Here is a 12,861-nt window from a genome sequence, read left to right on the forward strand (position 1 = left end):
CTGTTACGCACACCATAACGACATCACAGTGAAATGTATGATGAAACAAAATTCATTTGATACACTAGAAAACATTGCTCAGTGATACATTTACATTCTATTTATATATGATTAAACATTTGTTCATACAGTACCTTCTACAGGATTACCAGGTAATTTGGGGGGGCGGGGTTCATAATTTTGGATATTACTAACATGATAGCTACGTCCCTTATATGCAAACATTTGATCTAGTATTTTGAGGGAAAAAAAATCAGTACGTGGTTAAGCAGCTTCTTAAATATACGGTCTATGAAATCATATGCATTGTATGAAAACGCTGCCAATGATGTGTAAATGTATTCTTGATCTGCTTTTCACTACATCAAATCAATATAGACCACAACACGGTCAGTCAGTTATATTCTTAGTCTGAACAGCTGGGGAAAAAGAAAAAAAGAATATGTACATGGAAGGAACAGCGAGAGTAGATGCACTGAACAAGGAATGTTAGGTGGCTGTTCTGGGCGAGACTCCTATTGCGACTTTCATTTCCAGAGCTGTGTGCTGAGAGTCTGACCAGAGGAGCTTCCAGTCCATCCCGCGGCTGTGCTGGGCGGCTGCCCGAAGCCCATTGCGCTGCTGGAGCTGCTGAGATTCATTCCAGCCATTTGCTGATTCATCTGTGAAGCAAACACAGCGGCCCAGTTAGCGCCTGCAGCTGAGCAATCCCGCACTGCCCCACAACCAGCCTCTCCTAACTGACTCAAGAGAAGCTTCCAGGCATTTTCAGGACACTCGTGTTTTGGGAACCAGTTTCTGTTCAAGCCGATTCCTGCAGCACTGAGCGTTCGTGTCCAGTCTGGATAAAGACCCCACTAGTGAATTTACAAAGCACAAGGGAATCTGATGTGTCTCTGTTGGCGAGAGCTTGAGTCTGAAGGCTCAAAGCTAACCAACAAAATAGTGGCAACTGTGATAAAGAAACAGCAAAGCCAGTCACACAGCCTTGCCTGCATCTGCAGCTCCAGATGGGTGTTTTGTTCCAGCAATATTTCTTTGGAGAGTTCAAAATCTTGAATACACGAGTTTTTCTAGAAATTGTCCAGTGAGGCGGCAATTAACAAAGAATGAGTATTATCTGAGTAGCTATTATAAACCTGAGTATTATCTAAAAGTAACCATTCTGGCTAAAGAATCTACTCAAGATACCGTCTTTTCTTTAAAAAAAAAAAGTGAAATCATTCACATTAAATTAAAGAAAAGCTAAAGGTGGGAAAGAGTTCAAAATTCAGCACATTCGCTTCAGTGATGGTGCAAAAATACTGCTGCTTTCTACAAATCTGATCCGGTCCCTGTCATTTTCAGTGCTCAATTTAAAACATTCTTCAGGTTTCTCACCCTCCAAAACATGAACATTTATTGACAAGGCAAAAACCCGGCTGTACAGATAGAGTAAAGGTGTCCCCTCTCGTGAGTCTGAGAGCAAAGCAGCATCTGGATCGATTAATAGAGATGTTGGATAAACATCAGATCCAAGTTAGAGGCAGCACTGTTTAAAAAACGGAGTTTGTGTAAACGTGAGCAAACAACAATAGGCTGCAAAACGAAATGCTGGTGAATAAAATGGTCAAATAAATGAAAAACTAGCATTTCAGGGTAGAATTCAGTACCTTGTGCTTCCACCTGTGTACGGAATCATAGAATCACTAGGTTGGAAAAGACCTCTGAGATCATCGAGTCCAACCGTACCTGTCCGCTACTAATCCAAAAATCCACTAAAGCTACTACTAAATGCGCAAAAGCAACCCCATCAGTGGACATGGAAATGAAAAATACCTGGGAAAAAGACCATTAACAGCACAGCCACAGATTTTTATTGGTTTGACAGTTTGAAATTCTCACGTTGTAAAAACTACTTTTCAAAGCAGAATGACAGCCTGTGTTTTCAAAAAGAGCCTGTTTTATCCATGTAAAAAGCTCTGCTCACCTTCATAAACGTTCACCACAGGACTAGCAGAACAGTATGAATTAATGCAATCCAATCTAAGGAAGTCACTAAGGTTCATTTCCTGAATTACTGGAATTGGCAGCATGGAATTGTTCTGTTGTCCTTACCACTCAAAATACTATGAGAAACAAAATAGTTGCCAGCACCCACACCAGACTCCAAGGGAATCATTTAGGTGTGTGTCTCTCCTCCCAGTAATCTCTTAAATACCTGATTTTCAAGCCGTTTCACCGGACAACGTACCCATACAGGACTGAGTGTGCACTAACACTTTCAGAGAACCTTTTAAACACATTTAAGAAATATAAAACAGGATGTAAATGCCCCAGATCAATAATGGAGGAGCCCGAGCGCAAAGCGCTGCACATTCCACTGACTTCCTGAAGCCTGTAAATGAAAGTATTAATTGTTAACGGCTCCTCTCAAGCACTTCAATTCTGCTTCTAGTTACAAGGCTGCGTTTACACACCAGTATCTTGCAGCTATAGCTAAGCTTGATTTTTATCCAGGTGGTTCAGGTGCCAGGATGCGAGTAGCTACAGAAGCAGAGAACTGAATCCGGACCACCATGGCTCATTAATTCTCTTTAATTTCTTTATTAACAGATTTTTTTTCTTTCCACGTGTCTCTGGGCAGTTCACAGCCCCGTACTCTGTAACCTGGCTACCCCACAACTTTCCTCCTAGAGCCAAGCACTTTGTACCTGAAAAGCAGCAGCTTTTCCAAAGCGCTCGCCTGGGAAAGGCAAGTCTTTACCTGAGAGAGGTTCCATGGAGCTTGCTGGGTTTGCTGCAATCCATACTTATTCTGTGGCGTGACCATCTGTCCCACCATTCCGCCTTGAGGTCCAACGACATTTTGAGGAAGTCCCATCACACCAGTTTGTGTAGCACCAGTAAATCCATTGGGCATTCCCATTCCTACCATCATGCCTGCGCCCTGTCCCATGACCGGCACCGATTGTCCCATCATGTTTCCCATCATCCCAGTTGCTGCAGGCACAGGAACTCCCATAGCTGGAAAGCCTTGAAAATGAGTTGATGGTTGTGTGGTAAACGGCATAGAAGACGAGCCCATGAACATACCTGCACCAGAGAAGGGGAGACTTTAGCTAAAGCAGTTTGTCATTTTCTCTCCCATCCCCATAAATCAGAAGAGCACCAAACTAATTTTAAGGGACAACTTTTCCCAGTTGTGCAGCAGTGCTGTTCATTTAGTTCCTGGTTAAAGTAAGAAATTGCTTAAAACCTCTCAAAGCAAAGGGACTCGGCACCAAGACGTTAACTCCCCAAACCAGTCTGGCAAACCCCTGTGCTGAACCAATGCCTTAATACCTTTATTTTTGTACAAACACAGCTAAAACCAAGACACGAGAGTTTTGTAGCCAGTTGGCAGCAGAGACTCGGGCCCCAAGCGATGGTTTGGAAGCTGAGTTCACAGATCTTTCTGTAAACTGTAGACTTGATAATTGGAACGGCTATAAAGAAATTAAAATCACACTGGATTTTTATTCAGCTTCTGTATTTTGTTTCCCTAATTTTCTCATTTTTATAAATGGTACAAATAAAAACCTCCATTTGAATGCAGGGAGCAGAGTACCCGACCTCCGCTCTCTGCTGGTAAGAGAGTGCTCCTCTAGGTAAAGCTTAAAACAGGACTGCATAGAAACCCTCACAAGATGATTTACCCGGAGCATTTGGCTGCTGCATGGTTCCTGTGCCATAGAGCGATAGGATGGAGTCTTTGGAGAGTTGTTTCTTCACCGACTCTTCAGATTTTGTTGTTTGCTCAGTGAACAGATCGAGATCCCCGGATGCTGCAGACAAGGTGGCAGCTGCTGGTTTAGTGGAAGTGCTCTGGGAAATAAAGATCAAGACAGACTCTTGAATGAAACCCGCAAAAGGTGTTATGTTAAATATCTCCTGCACAGCTGCACTCCGGAACCAAATAAACCCCAGTTCATTTACAGAAATTAACTGTATGTAAATGAGGATTTAAAAAGGTGTGGAGATGTCAGTACACAGGATGTGGGAAGAGCACCAGACCAGACGGAGGCTGCAAAACAAGGAAAACTAAATCCCCAATCAGCTCCAGGGTGCACGCATACAGATCATTCATTGCTGTTGCTCCATCAGTGAGAAGCATAAATCACGAGCTATAGTTAGGTTATGAAAAATAATTAGGAAATCAATAAGGAGATTACAATTCACGTCTCATTAATCCTCTCATTGGCAGAACAGATCGGAGAACAGCTCAAACAAAAGATGAAGTGCTCTGAAATACACTACAACTAAGATGAGCGGTGTGTTTTGAAGAAAAGGCAAAAGGAAAATTTTGGCTGATCTACTTACAGTAATAAAATTTCTAAAACACATTGTTTAAAATTGACTAAGAGTCCTTTAAGCATGTTTAATTTATTAAGGAAGCATAATTATCTAAAACTTCCTGTAGGCTACATGCAGGCTCTCAGCCTTTTTATTGCCCAACACCAAAATGTTTTGTAAACCGATTACTTGCAGGTGTCTTTCAGTGCTGCTCTTTGGCTGCTCGTACCCATGCAGTCCTGTACAAGAGCCTGCTTAGGTAACCACAGAATCATTGAAGCACTAGGCTGGAAAAGACCTTTGAGATCATCAAGCCCAACCCTACCTGTGCACTACTAAACCATGGCCCTGAGCACTTCATCTACCCGTCTTTTCAATACCTCCAGGGACAGGGACTCCACCACCTCCCTGCGCAGCCTCTGCCAGTGCCCAAGAACCTTTTCAGTGAAGAAATGTTTCTTGCCGTCTAATCTGAGCCTCCCTGGTGCAATTTGAGGCCACGTCCTCTCATCCTACTGCCTGTCACTTGGGAGAAGAGACCAACACCCACCTTGCTACAATCCCAGTCAGATTTCCTACACAGCAGCACTCACCTCACCGTGCAGGTACCCGGGAAGCCCCGTAATTGAATTATTCTACAGTGTCACGGTCACCTCACCATGGCATCTGCCCAAGACAGCTGCCACACAACAGCCGCACTCAGCAGGTTGGGGAACTATATTTAAGCAGTGAAGCGAGTTAAGAGGCACTTTCCTCTCTGTTTCTTGTGCTGCAGTCAGGAAAGGTTGTGCTCTTCTCCAGGAGGAAGAAGAACAGCCACGTCTGGGTTTGTTGTTGTCAGTTTTAAATAAGTAATAGCGTCAGAGAAACTGTTTTCAGCTGGGATGAACCGCAGTCTGGAGTGTCGCCAGAGCTGTGAAATACTGCTACTACGGGGGCTTTAACACAATAAAGCAAATCACTACAGGCATGCACAGGGGAGCAGGGAGAGCTGAAGACCTGGAGGACTGATCAACTATTATGTTTATGTCATGAGATAAATGTTCATTTAACATCTCTTCTTCAGTTTGTTTGTGGAAGATTCTGAGAGGAGCCAAAGCACTGAACAAGTGCTCCCTGAGGTGTTCATCAGCTACGTAAATGGAAGGTAACGCAAAATACGTGGCAAGAAATGGTAACGGCGAGAAAACAGCAGGTGGCATTCAAATAAAAACAAAAAACACTGGCGTGATTTTCACATACCTAAGATTCTCACGCTATCCAAGACCTCTGTAAAACCACGCCTGGCATACACATAATAGTTTGTCTTTAAGAAAGGCTACACGTAGTGCTCTCAAACAATCATTATACCCAAAGTAAATGTTGGGTAGGGAATATTCTGGATTGCTCTTGAGCTTGGAGGAGGTGATCCTCAAACACCAGCTTTCTTGGTCTCCTCTTCTTTCCAGGGCCTTATCCCATTGAACGCTTTCAAGAAGATCCCTGAAGAGGCCAAAATCTGCTCTCCTGAAGTCCAGGGTTGCAAGCTTGCTTTTTGCCATGTTCCCTTCTCTCAGGATCCTCAGCTTCACCATCTCATGGTCCCTGCAGCCAGGGCTGCCTTTGTCCTTCACAGCCCCAGTGAGCCCTTTCTTGTTTGTGAGTACAAGGCTGAGCAGACCACCCCTCTTCATTGGCACCTCCATCACCTGGGTCAGGAAGTTATCATTGCTGTCCAGGAACTTTCTGGATTGGTGATGTCCTCCTGTGTTGTCCCTCTAAGAGTAGCTGAAGTTCCCCCATGAGGACCAGGGCCTGCAAGCATGAGGATGCTCCTAGCTGCCTGTAGAAGGCCTCATCTGCTTGTTCCTCCTCGTCAGGCAGCCTGTAGCAGACACCCAGTACAACGTCACTTACACCTGTCTGCTCTGAAGTCTCTACCTGTAAGCTCTTACCTGGCTCACTATCTGTTCCCGCTGTTCTCTCACATCAAGGAAAACTCCACCTGCTTGTCCTCCAAGCAGCACACAGATCTCCAGTTTCTCACGGTGATTCCCCACGCTCTGTGCATTAGCACCCAGACAGTCCAGGGCTCCCATAAAGATGCCCCACCAAGGGGTCTGGTGGCTTTTTCCCTAATGGTGCCTCATAGGCACTTCCTTGCTTAAGGTGACACCACTTAAGACCTGTTCGCTTTGTAGGGAACTCTCTCCTCCAGATTATCCCTGTCAGTGCCCACATGGAATAAGAGCACGGGGTAACAGGGGGCTGGACAAGATTCAGCACTCCCTTCACAGCATCCCAGTTCCAAGCCCCTGGGCAGGCAGCAAGATTCTCTAGATGACAGGTCAGGTCACCAGACAGGTTCTTCTGTTCCCTGCAGCAGGAACTGCTCACTACCGTCACTCGCTGCTTCACCTCGGTGGCCTTGCACGGCTCTGAATCAGTTGCCACAGGTGCTTCACTTGAAAGCACCTCTTCAGCTTTGAGGGCTGGGAAGTGATTCTGTAGTTACAAGTCTTCAGGTGGAGCTGGAGCCACTTTGTCAGTGCCAAAAGTCATCGGTTTCCCTTCTTTGCTTCCCCAGAGCCTGCACGCACCGCTCTGCCAGGACCAGACTCTGCCTGTTTCTCCACTGTCTTTGGGGTCCAGTGGTCTTGAAGCTGCTGCATCTCTGAGAAGATCCTGCCTGTCTCTCATCCTCCCCGATGCTGCACAGCCTGCTCACTCCCTGCCACAACTCCTCCACCAGCTGACACAGCTCCTGAAGGACTGTGCGCTGCCTGCAGGAAACAAGACCAGCTCTTGTGGCCTCAGGGAGAAGGCTCCAGGCACTCCTTGCAGCCTGTGACTTGCAGAGCTGCATCCACCATAGAATCATAGAATCACTAGGTTGGAAAGGACCCACTGGATCATCAAGTCCAACCATTCCTATCAAAAAAAAGCTCTGTCTCAGCCAAAGCTCTGTCTGGGTTGAAGCCTCTGCCCTGGCTGGGACAGCTGCTCCAACATCTGCAGACCGAAAGGGAGGTGGCAGCACTGGGAGGCGCACGGTGGGGCCCGTGCAGTGGAGCGAAGGGCTGCAGAAGAGAGAATGCACTTCCCTGCTGCCTGCAGGTCTCTGGCACTGGCTGCTATGTTGTAGGTAAGCAGGGATGGGCTGTATAACACCCAGGCCCCTACTGTTTCTCGTTTATGTGGTGATAAATAACAGCCCCACGTAAAATTTTCAATTTCTCCCTGCTGATTGGAAAAGCTACGTGCATTCCAGGGAAGCAGGGAAAATACAGCCTAGCAAATCATTATTCTTACGCAAGCAAGTAAGGCCGTACACAATTAAGGCCCTAAATTCTGTGTACAGTTCCTACTCTTTCTATCTTTGCAGTCAACGGACCTGCTGGGTATTTCAACTCCTCCTGGGTTTGATATTACTTAATTTGGTTTTAGGCACCTAGACAGTTCCACTAAAAAACATCAACTGTTATTTCCTGATAATAACAGATGGGGAAACAAGGGAACCCAACTATATTCAGCTCACAGAATCAAAGAAAAACATTAAGAAACTCATCCGTTCTCTTACTTTAAAGAATTAGCACCAATACCTGAAAAAGTCAGATGAAGATTTCTCTCGCTGTCTCAGGTGGTGCAAAATAACATAATTATCTTTACAATAAAGCCTTTCTCAGCTTTAAGACATTTATCTCCCCTGCAGTCTTATTTCTAACTCGTTCTTTAGATTTCCCTCCTCTAGAACCTAAAATATTTTTCCTTCCCTCTATACTGTCCAGCTGGACCATTCTGGTTTTGAAGTACGATGCCTTCTCTTCCACTCTGCTCCACCTAAGGCATCTCCAGCACTGAAGAGAGGATAATCATAGAATCACAGAATGGTTTGGGTTGGAAGGGACCCTAAAGATCACCCAGTTCCAACCCGCCTGCCATGGGCAGGGACACCTCCCACTGGATCAGGCTGCCCAAGGCCCCATCCAACCTGGCCCTGAACACCTTCAGGGATGGGGCAGCCATGACTTCTCTGGACAATCTGTTCCAGTGCCTCAGCACAATCACAGTAAAAAAATTCTTTGTAGTATCTCATCTAACTCCTCCCTCTTTCAGCTTAAAACCATTTCCCCTCATCCTTTCACTGCACTTCCTGATCAGAGTCCCTCCCTAGCTTTCCTGTAGGCCCAACTTTAAGCACGAGAAGGCTATTAGGTCTCCCTGGAGCTCTATATTCTCTAGGCTGAACAAGCCCAACTCTCTCAGCCTGTCCTCATACGGGAGGTGCTGCAGCCCTCGGACCATTTCTGTGGCTTCCTCTGGACTCCCTCAAACAGCTTCATGTCCTTCCTTGTGCTGGGGACTTCAGAATTGGACACAACACTCCAGGTGGAGTCTCATGAGAGCAGAGTAGGGGGTAGAATCACCACTTCTTTTGATGCAGCCCAGGATACAGCTGGCCTTCTGGGCTGCAGGCGCACACTGCTGGCTCATGTCCCACTTTTCATCCACCAATACCCCTAAGTCCTTCTCCTCAGGACTGCTCTCAATCCACTCATCACCCAGGCTGTATTTGTGTTTGGGATTGCCCCAACCCAGAAGAAGGAATTAAGCTTCAGCTTTCAGATAGCCCAAAATTTAGACATGGATAAAATAAACATAAGCAGAAGCTATAAACAATTCAGTTGATCATATCAGAATAGGACTAAATAGCTCTCCAGCAAGACCTGCATAAATAACATTCACAGGAAGACAAACTTCTGAAATAACTATTTTTTTTCCATAAAAAATGAACACTTTGACACATTATCATTGCCACAATTTATGAATAAGTTGAAGCTTGACTGCTGATCTATGGAACCATGGTAGGTACCATAATTTCCTCCTGGCCTCAGGGGAAAATGAATATTTAAGAATGTCTAGTTATCTATAAGATACTATTACTTTACATGAAATACTGTCAGACACGAATCATGAAGAACATACACCATTTCTATAAAAATACACTTTTGTAGCCATTTCAGCGATTCTCAGCTCCCAAAGCAGGTGCCACACACACACAAGCCCAAAAAGTTTAAGTTAGCTAGATTTTACTATCCTGCTTGGAGAAAGATATATAGAAAACGTTCTAGTGAATTAATACATTCAAACTTAATACCTCACAGTTCTCCCCTTCCTGAAAGTTTCAGTGAAGAGTGAAGATCACATTTTCACTAGAGGACATACCTATACAAGTCTGAAATTTAAATCTGGTTAAAACAATTCAGCAAACTGCTTTCAGCATAGCTAGGAATGACAGATTTTTGCTCAGTTTCTATAAAACATTTAGCAACAAAAACCTTTGTGTTCTAATACCTGTAATTTAACTGTGCTCACTTCACCTGTCTTTTTTCCTGAAATGAGTACATTTCATAGAATCATAGAATGTCCTGAGTCCTGGGAAGGGACCGACAAGGATCACTGAGCCCAACTCCTGTTCCTGCACAGGACAAGCCCAACATTCACACCATGTGTCTGAGGGCACTGTCCAAACGCTTCTTGATTATTGTCAGGCTTGGTGCCGTGACTGCTTCCCTGGGGAGCTGTTCCAGTGCTCCAGCACCCTCCAGGTGAAGAACCTTTTCCAAATATCCAGCCTAAACCTACCCTGGCACATCTTCCTGCCGTTCCTCCTTCTATAATTTATAGCATATGCCTTTCACCTAGCTTTACAATAGGAGCTGGGTAAGTCAAATCTTCTTAAACTCCCTTGAGCTTGCCAATAGGCAGAATTCTAGGGAAAAAGTAACTAATTCTATTATTCTTTACCAGTTCTTTACAAATTCAATAATTTTTATAGCATCCAGCTATACAGAACAGTGGAGGAAATACTCTAAATGTTTTTGAAAACTGTAATAAAGACATATCTGAAAGCAGGATAAAAGCGCATATGATCCTGAATGCTCAAGTAACACTTGAAAAAGGAAAAGCAAATGTTTTTGTTTCCCTTTGAAAATCATGTCTTGGCTACGTCAACGGTCATAAATCCCAAGGCTTGCGGACATCACGCTGTTTCAGTCTCATAATAAAACATTCAGACAGACATTTCTGTGCTCTACAGCGCCATAAAAACATGTACACTTAGTACTAAACGCTGCTGTGCGGATTAAGGTGGAAAAGAAAAGCAATCCTGTGAAAAATCAAGTCATACGCTGTTTCCACAAATCAGTTTGAGGAGCACACTAAATTCCCTTTTCTTTCAATGTTCAGAAATCTCCCTGTGGTATAGAATCATAGAATCATAGAATAACCAAGTTGGAAGAGACTCACCGGATCATCGAGTCCAACCATTCCTATCAAACACTAAACCATGCCCCTTAGCACCTCATCCACCCGTGCCTTAAACACCTCCAGGGAAGGTGAATCAACCACCTCCCTGGGCAGCCTGTTCCAGTGCCCAGTGACCCTTTCCGTGAAAAATTTTTCCTGATATCCAGCCTAAATCTCCCCTGGCGGAGCTTGAGGCCATTCCCTCTTGTCCTGTCCCCTGTCACTTGGGAGAAGAGCCCAGCATCCTCCTCTCCACAACCTCCTTTCAGGTAGCTGTAGAGAGCAATGAGGTCACCCCTCAGCCTCCTCTTCTCCAGCCTAAACAACCCCAGCTCTCTCAGCCGCTCCTCATAAGGCCTGTTCTCCAGCCCCCTCACCAGCTTTGTTGCTCTTCTCTGGACTCGCTCCAGAGCCTCAACATCCTTCTTGTGGTGAGGGGCCCAGAACTGAACACAGGATTCGAGGAGCGGTCTCACCAGTGCCGAGTACAGAGGGAGAATAACCTCCCTAGACCTGCTGGTCACGCCGTTTCTGATACAAGCCAAGATGCCATTGGCCTTCTTGGCCACCTGGGCCACTGCTGGCTCATGTTCAGCCGCTGTCAACCAACACCCCCAGGTCCCTCTCCTCCAGGCAGCTTTCTAGACAGACTTCTCCTAGTCTGTAGCACTGTAGCACTTCTGTATCCCAGAAGCATCTGCTATGCAGAACATCACAGTAAGCACCCGAGTGAGAAAGCAAGCCACACTATTCCAACATTTGATCCCTCTTGACTTTGAATCCCATAGAACTTTCATCCATATTACAAGTTGAAAGACCTTACAAAATACTCATAGCACTGCCAATGGAGAAGCACCCTCAACTCCTGCCCAAAATCAGATTAGACACCATCATCCTGAAACGCGAGGCCTGCAGGACCTGGTTAACCCTAAAGCAAAACAGAATATTCCATTTGGCCTAGTTTACCAAGCAACTCATTTAATCAGCATCAGAAACCTATCTGCTGCTACTAACCCATGGCCCCATCTCTTATCTGGGGAAATTATCAGACTATATTACATCTTCTTTGAGATTACTGATTAAAAATGGAAGATAACCAAGAATTACACCTTGCAATATGCCTTAAGGACTATGAGATAAAAGTTCTGTTTGCTGCTCCCGATTACAGCGCTCAGAAAAAAGCAAAATATCACTAAAACCTGGACTGGTTTGTAAGCAGCAAATAAACACGTGTGTGCTTTCTAGTATATAAACAGGGTGAGACTTACCAGATATGGTGACTAATACTATCTTTTCTACCACTTTTAAATCCATTTAGAAAGTGCCATATTTGATCTAGAAACCAGCAAATAAAAGATATGACTAGATTTCAAAATGTTTCTTGCGGAAGGTCCAGTGAGCAAATCTTTATTGTAGAAATGCACTTTAAATTATCTACGTTCTTTAACTGCTAGTACATATCATTACATATGCTTTAGCAACCAGCCCATAACTTAACCCACCACCAACCTGTAGGGAATCACCCTTTACTTAGCTTTTTCGCACTCTTAAGTATTTACCCTTCTTTTGGATCTCCTGTATTCTACAGCTAAATCACTTGTTTAACCAACAGGTCACATCACTTGTTCATGGAACAGAAACAAATGCTGAAATGCTGAAAGAACTCAGAGAAGACCAATTAATCAACATGAATAGTAACCCAAAAATCTTTTCTCCTGAGCAGACACTAACCACATACAGAGAAATCACTTCCAGCTTCAGAAAGCACAAAAGGGGGAAAACCAGAATTCAGCCCTATCCATTACATGTGTTGCTACTATTGGCCAATTTATTCTGGGGCCAAGTGGAAACTTCACGATTCTGGATTTGAATCTACTCAATCTGCATCCAAACTAGATGCATTAAACAACTCCGGGAAGCTGGAAATGAGCTACTGCTTTTCACATCTAGCTCTGCAGGTTCATCTAGATCAATTTTAACATAAGGCGATAGAAAGCAGACAACAGGCACTCAGATACTCTTCTTCTGGTACTTTGAACTGAGACATTCACAAGAGCCAAGAAAATCTATACCACCAATTTCCTTTGCGATTTTAACTAACATATCCAAACCTAAACGCGTGTATACAGCTCATTTCCCTCACTATTTATGGATGGCTTAAGGCATGGTGGGAAGCTTGCGCTATCTGTAGTTTTATATTTAAAAAGAAATGTGATTTCATTCTCTAAAACTCTACCTAGCCTGTTGCACACCCCCCAG

General features: G+C 44.5%; 1 protein-coding gene across 2 annotated transcripts in view; it reads right to left on the bottom strand.

The window, feature by feature from the left end:
* Positions 1-80: 80 nt before the first annotated feature.
* The window catches only part of SMAP1 (small ArfGAP 1), a 103,348-nt gene continuing 90,567 nt past the window's right edge, over positions 81-12,861 (bottom strand). For both annotated transcript variants that reach the window (XM_069851434.1, XM_069851433.1), the window contains 3 exons: positions 3,678-3,846; positions 2,747-3,075; positions 81-662 (listed from right to left, as the gene is read on the bottom strand). In XM_069851434.1, the coding sequence (XP_069707535.1) occupies positions 528-662; positions 2,747-3,075; positions 3,678-3,846 (633 nt within the window). In that variant the 3' untranslated portion in view covers positions 81-527. The remainder of the gene's footprint in view (positions 663-2,746; positions 3,076-3,677; positions 3,847-12,861) is intronic.

The sequence above is a fragment of the Phaenicophaeus curvirostris genome, chromosome 2, assembly GCF_032191515.1.
Source record: "Phaenicophaeus curvirostris isolate KB17595 chromosome 2, BPBGC_Pcur_1.0, whole genome shotgun sequence".
Taxonomy (NCBI): Eukaryota; Metazoa; Chordata; class Aves; order Cuculiformes; family Cuculidae; genus Phaenicophaeus; species Phaenicophaeus curvirostris.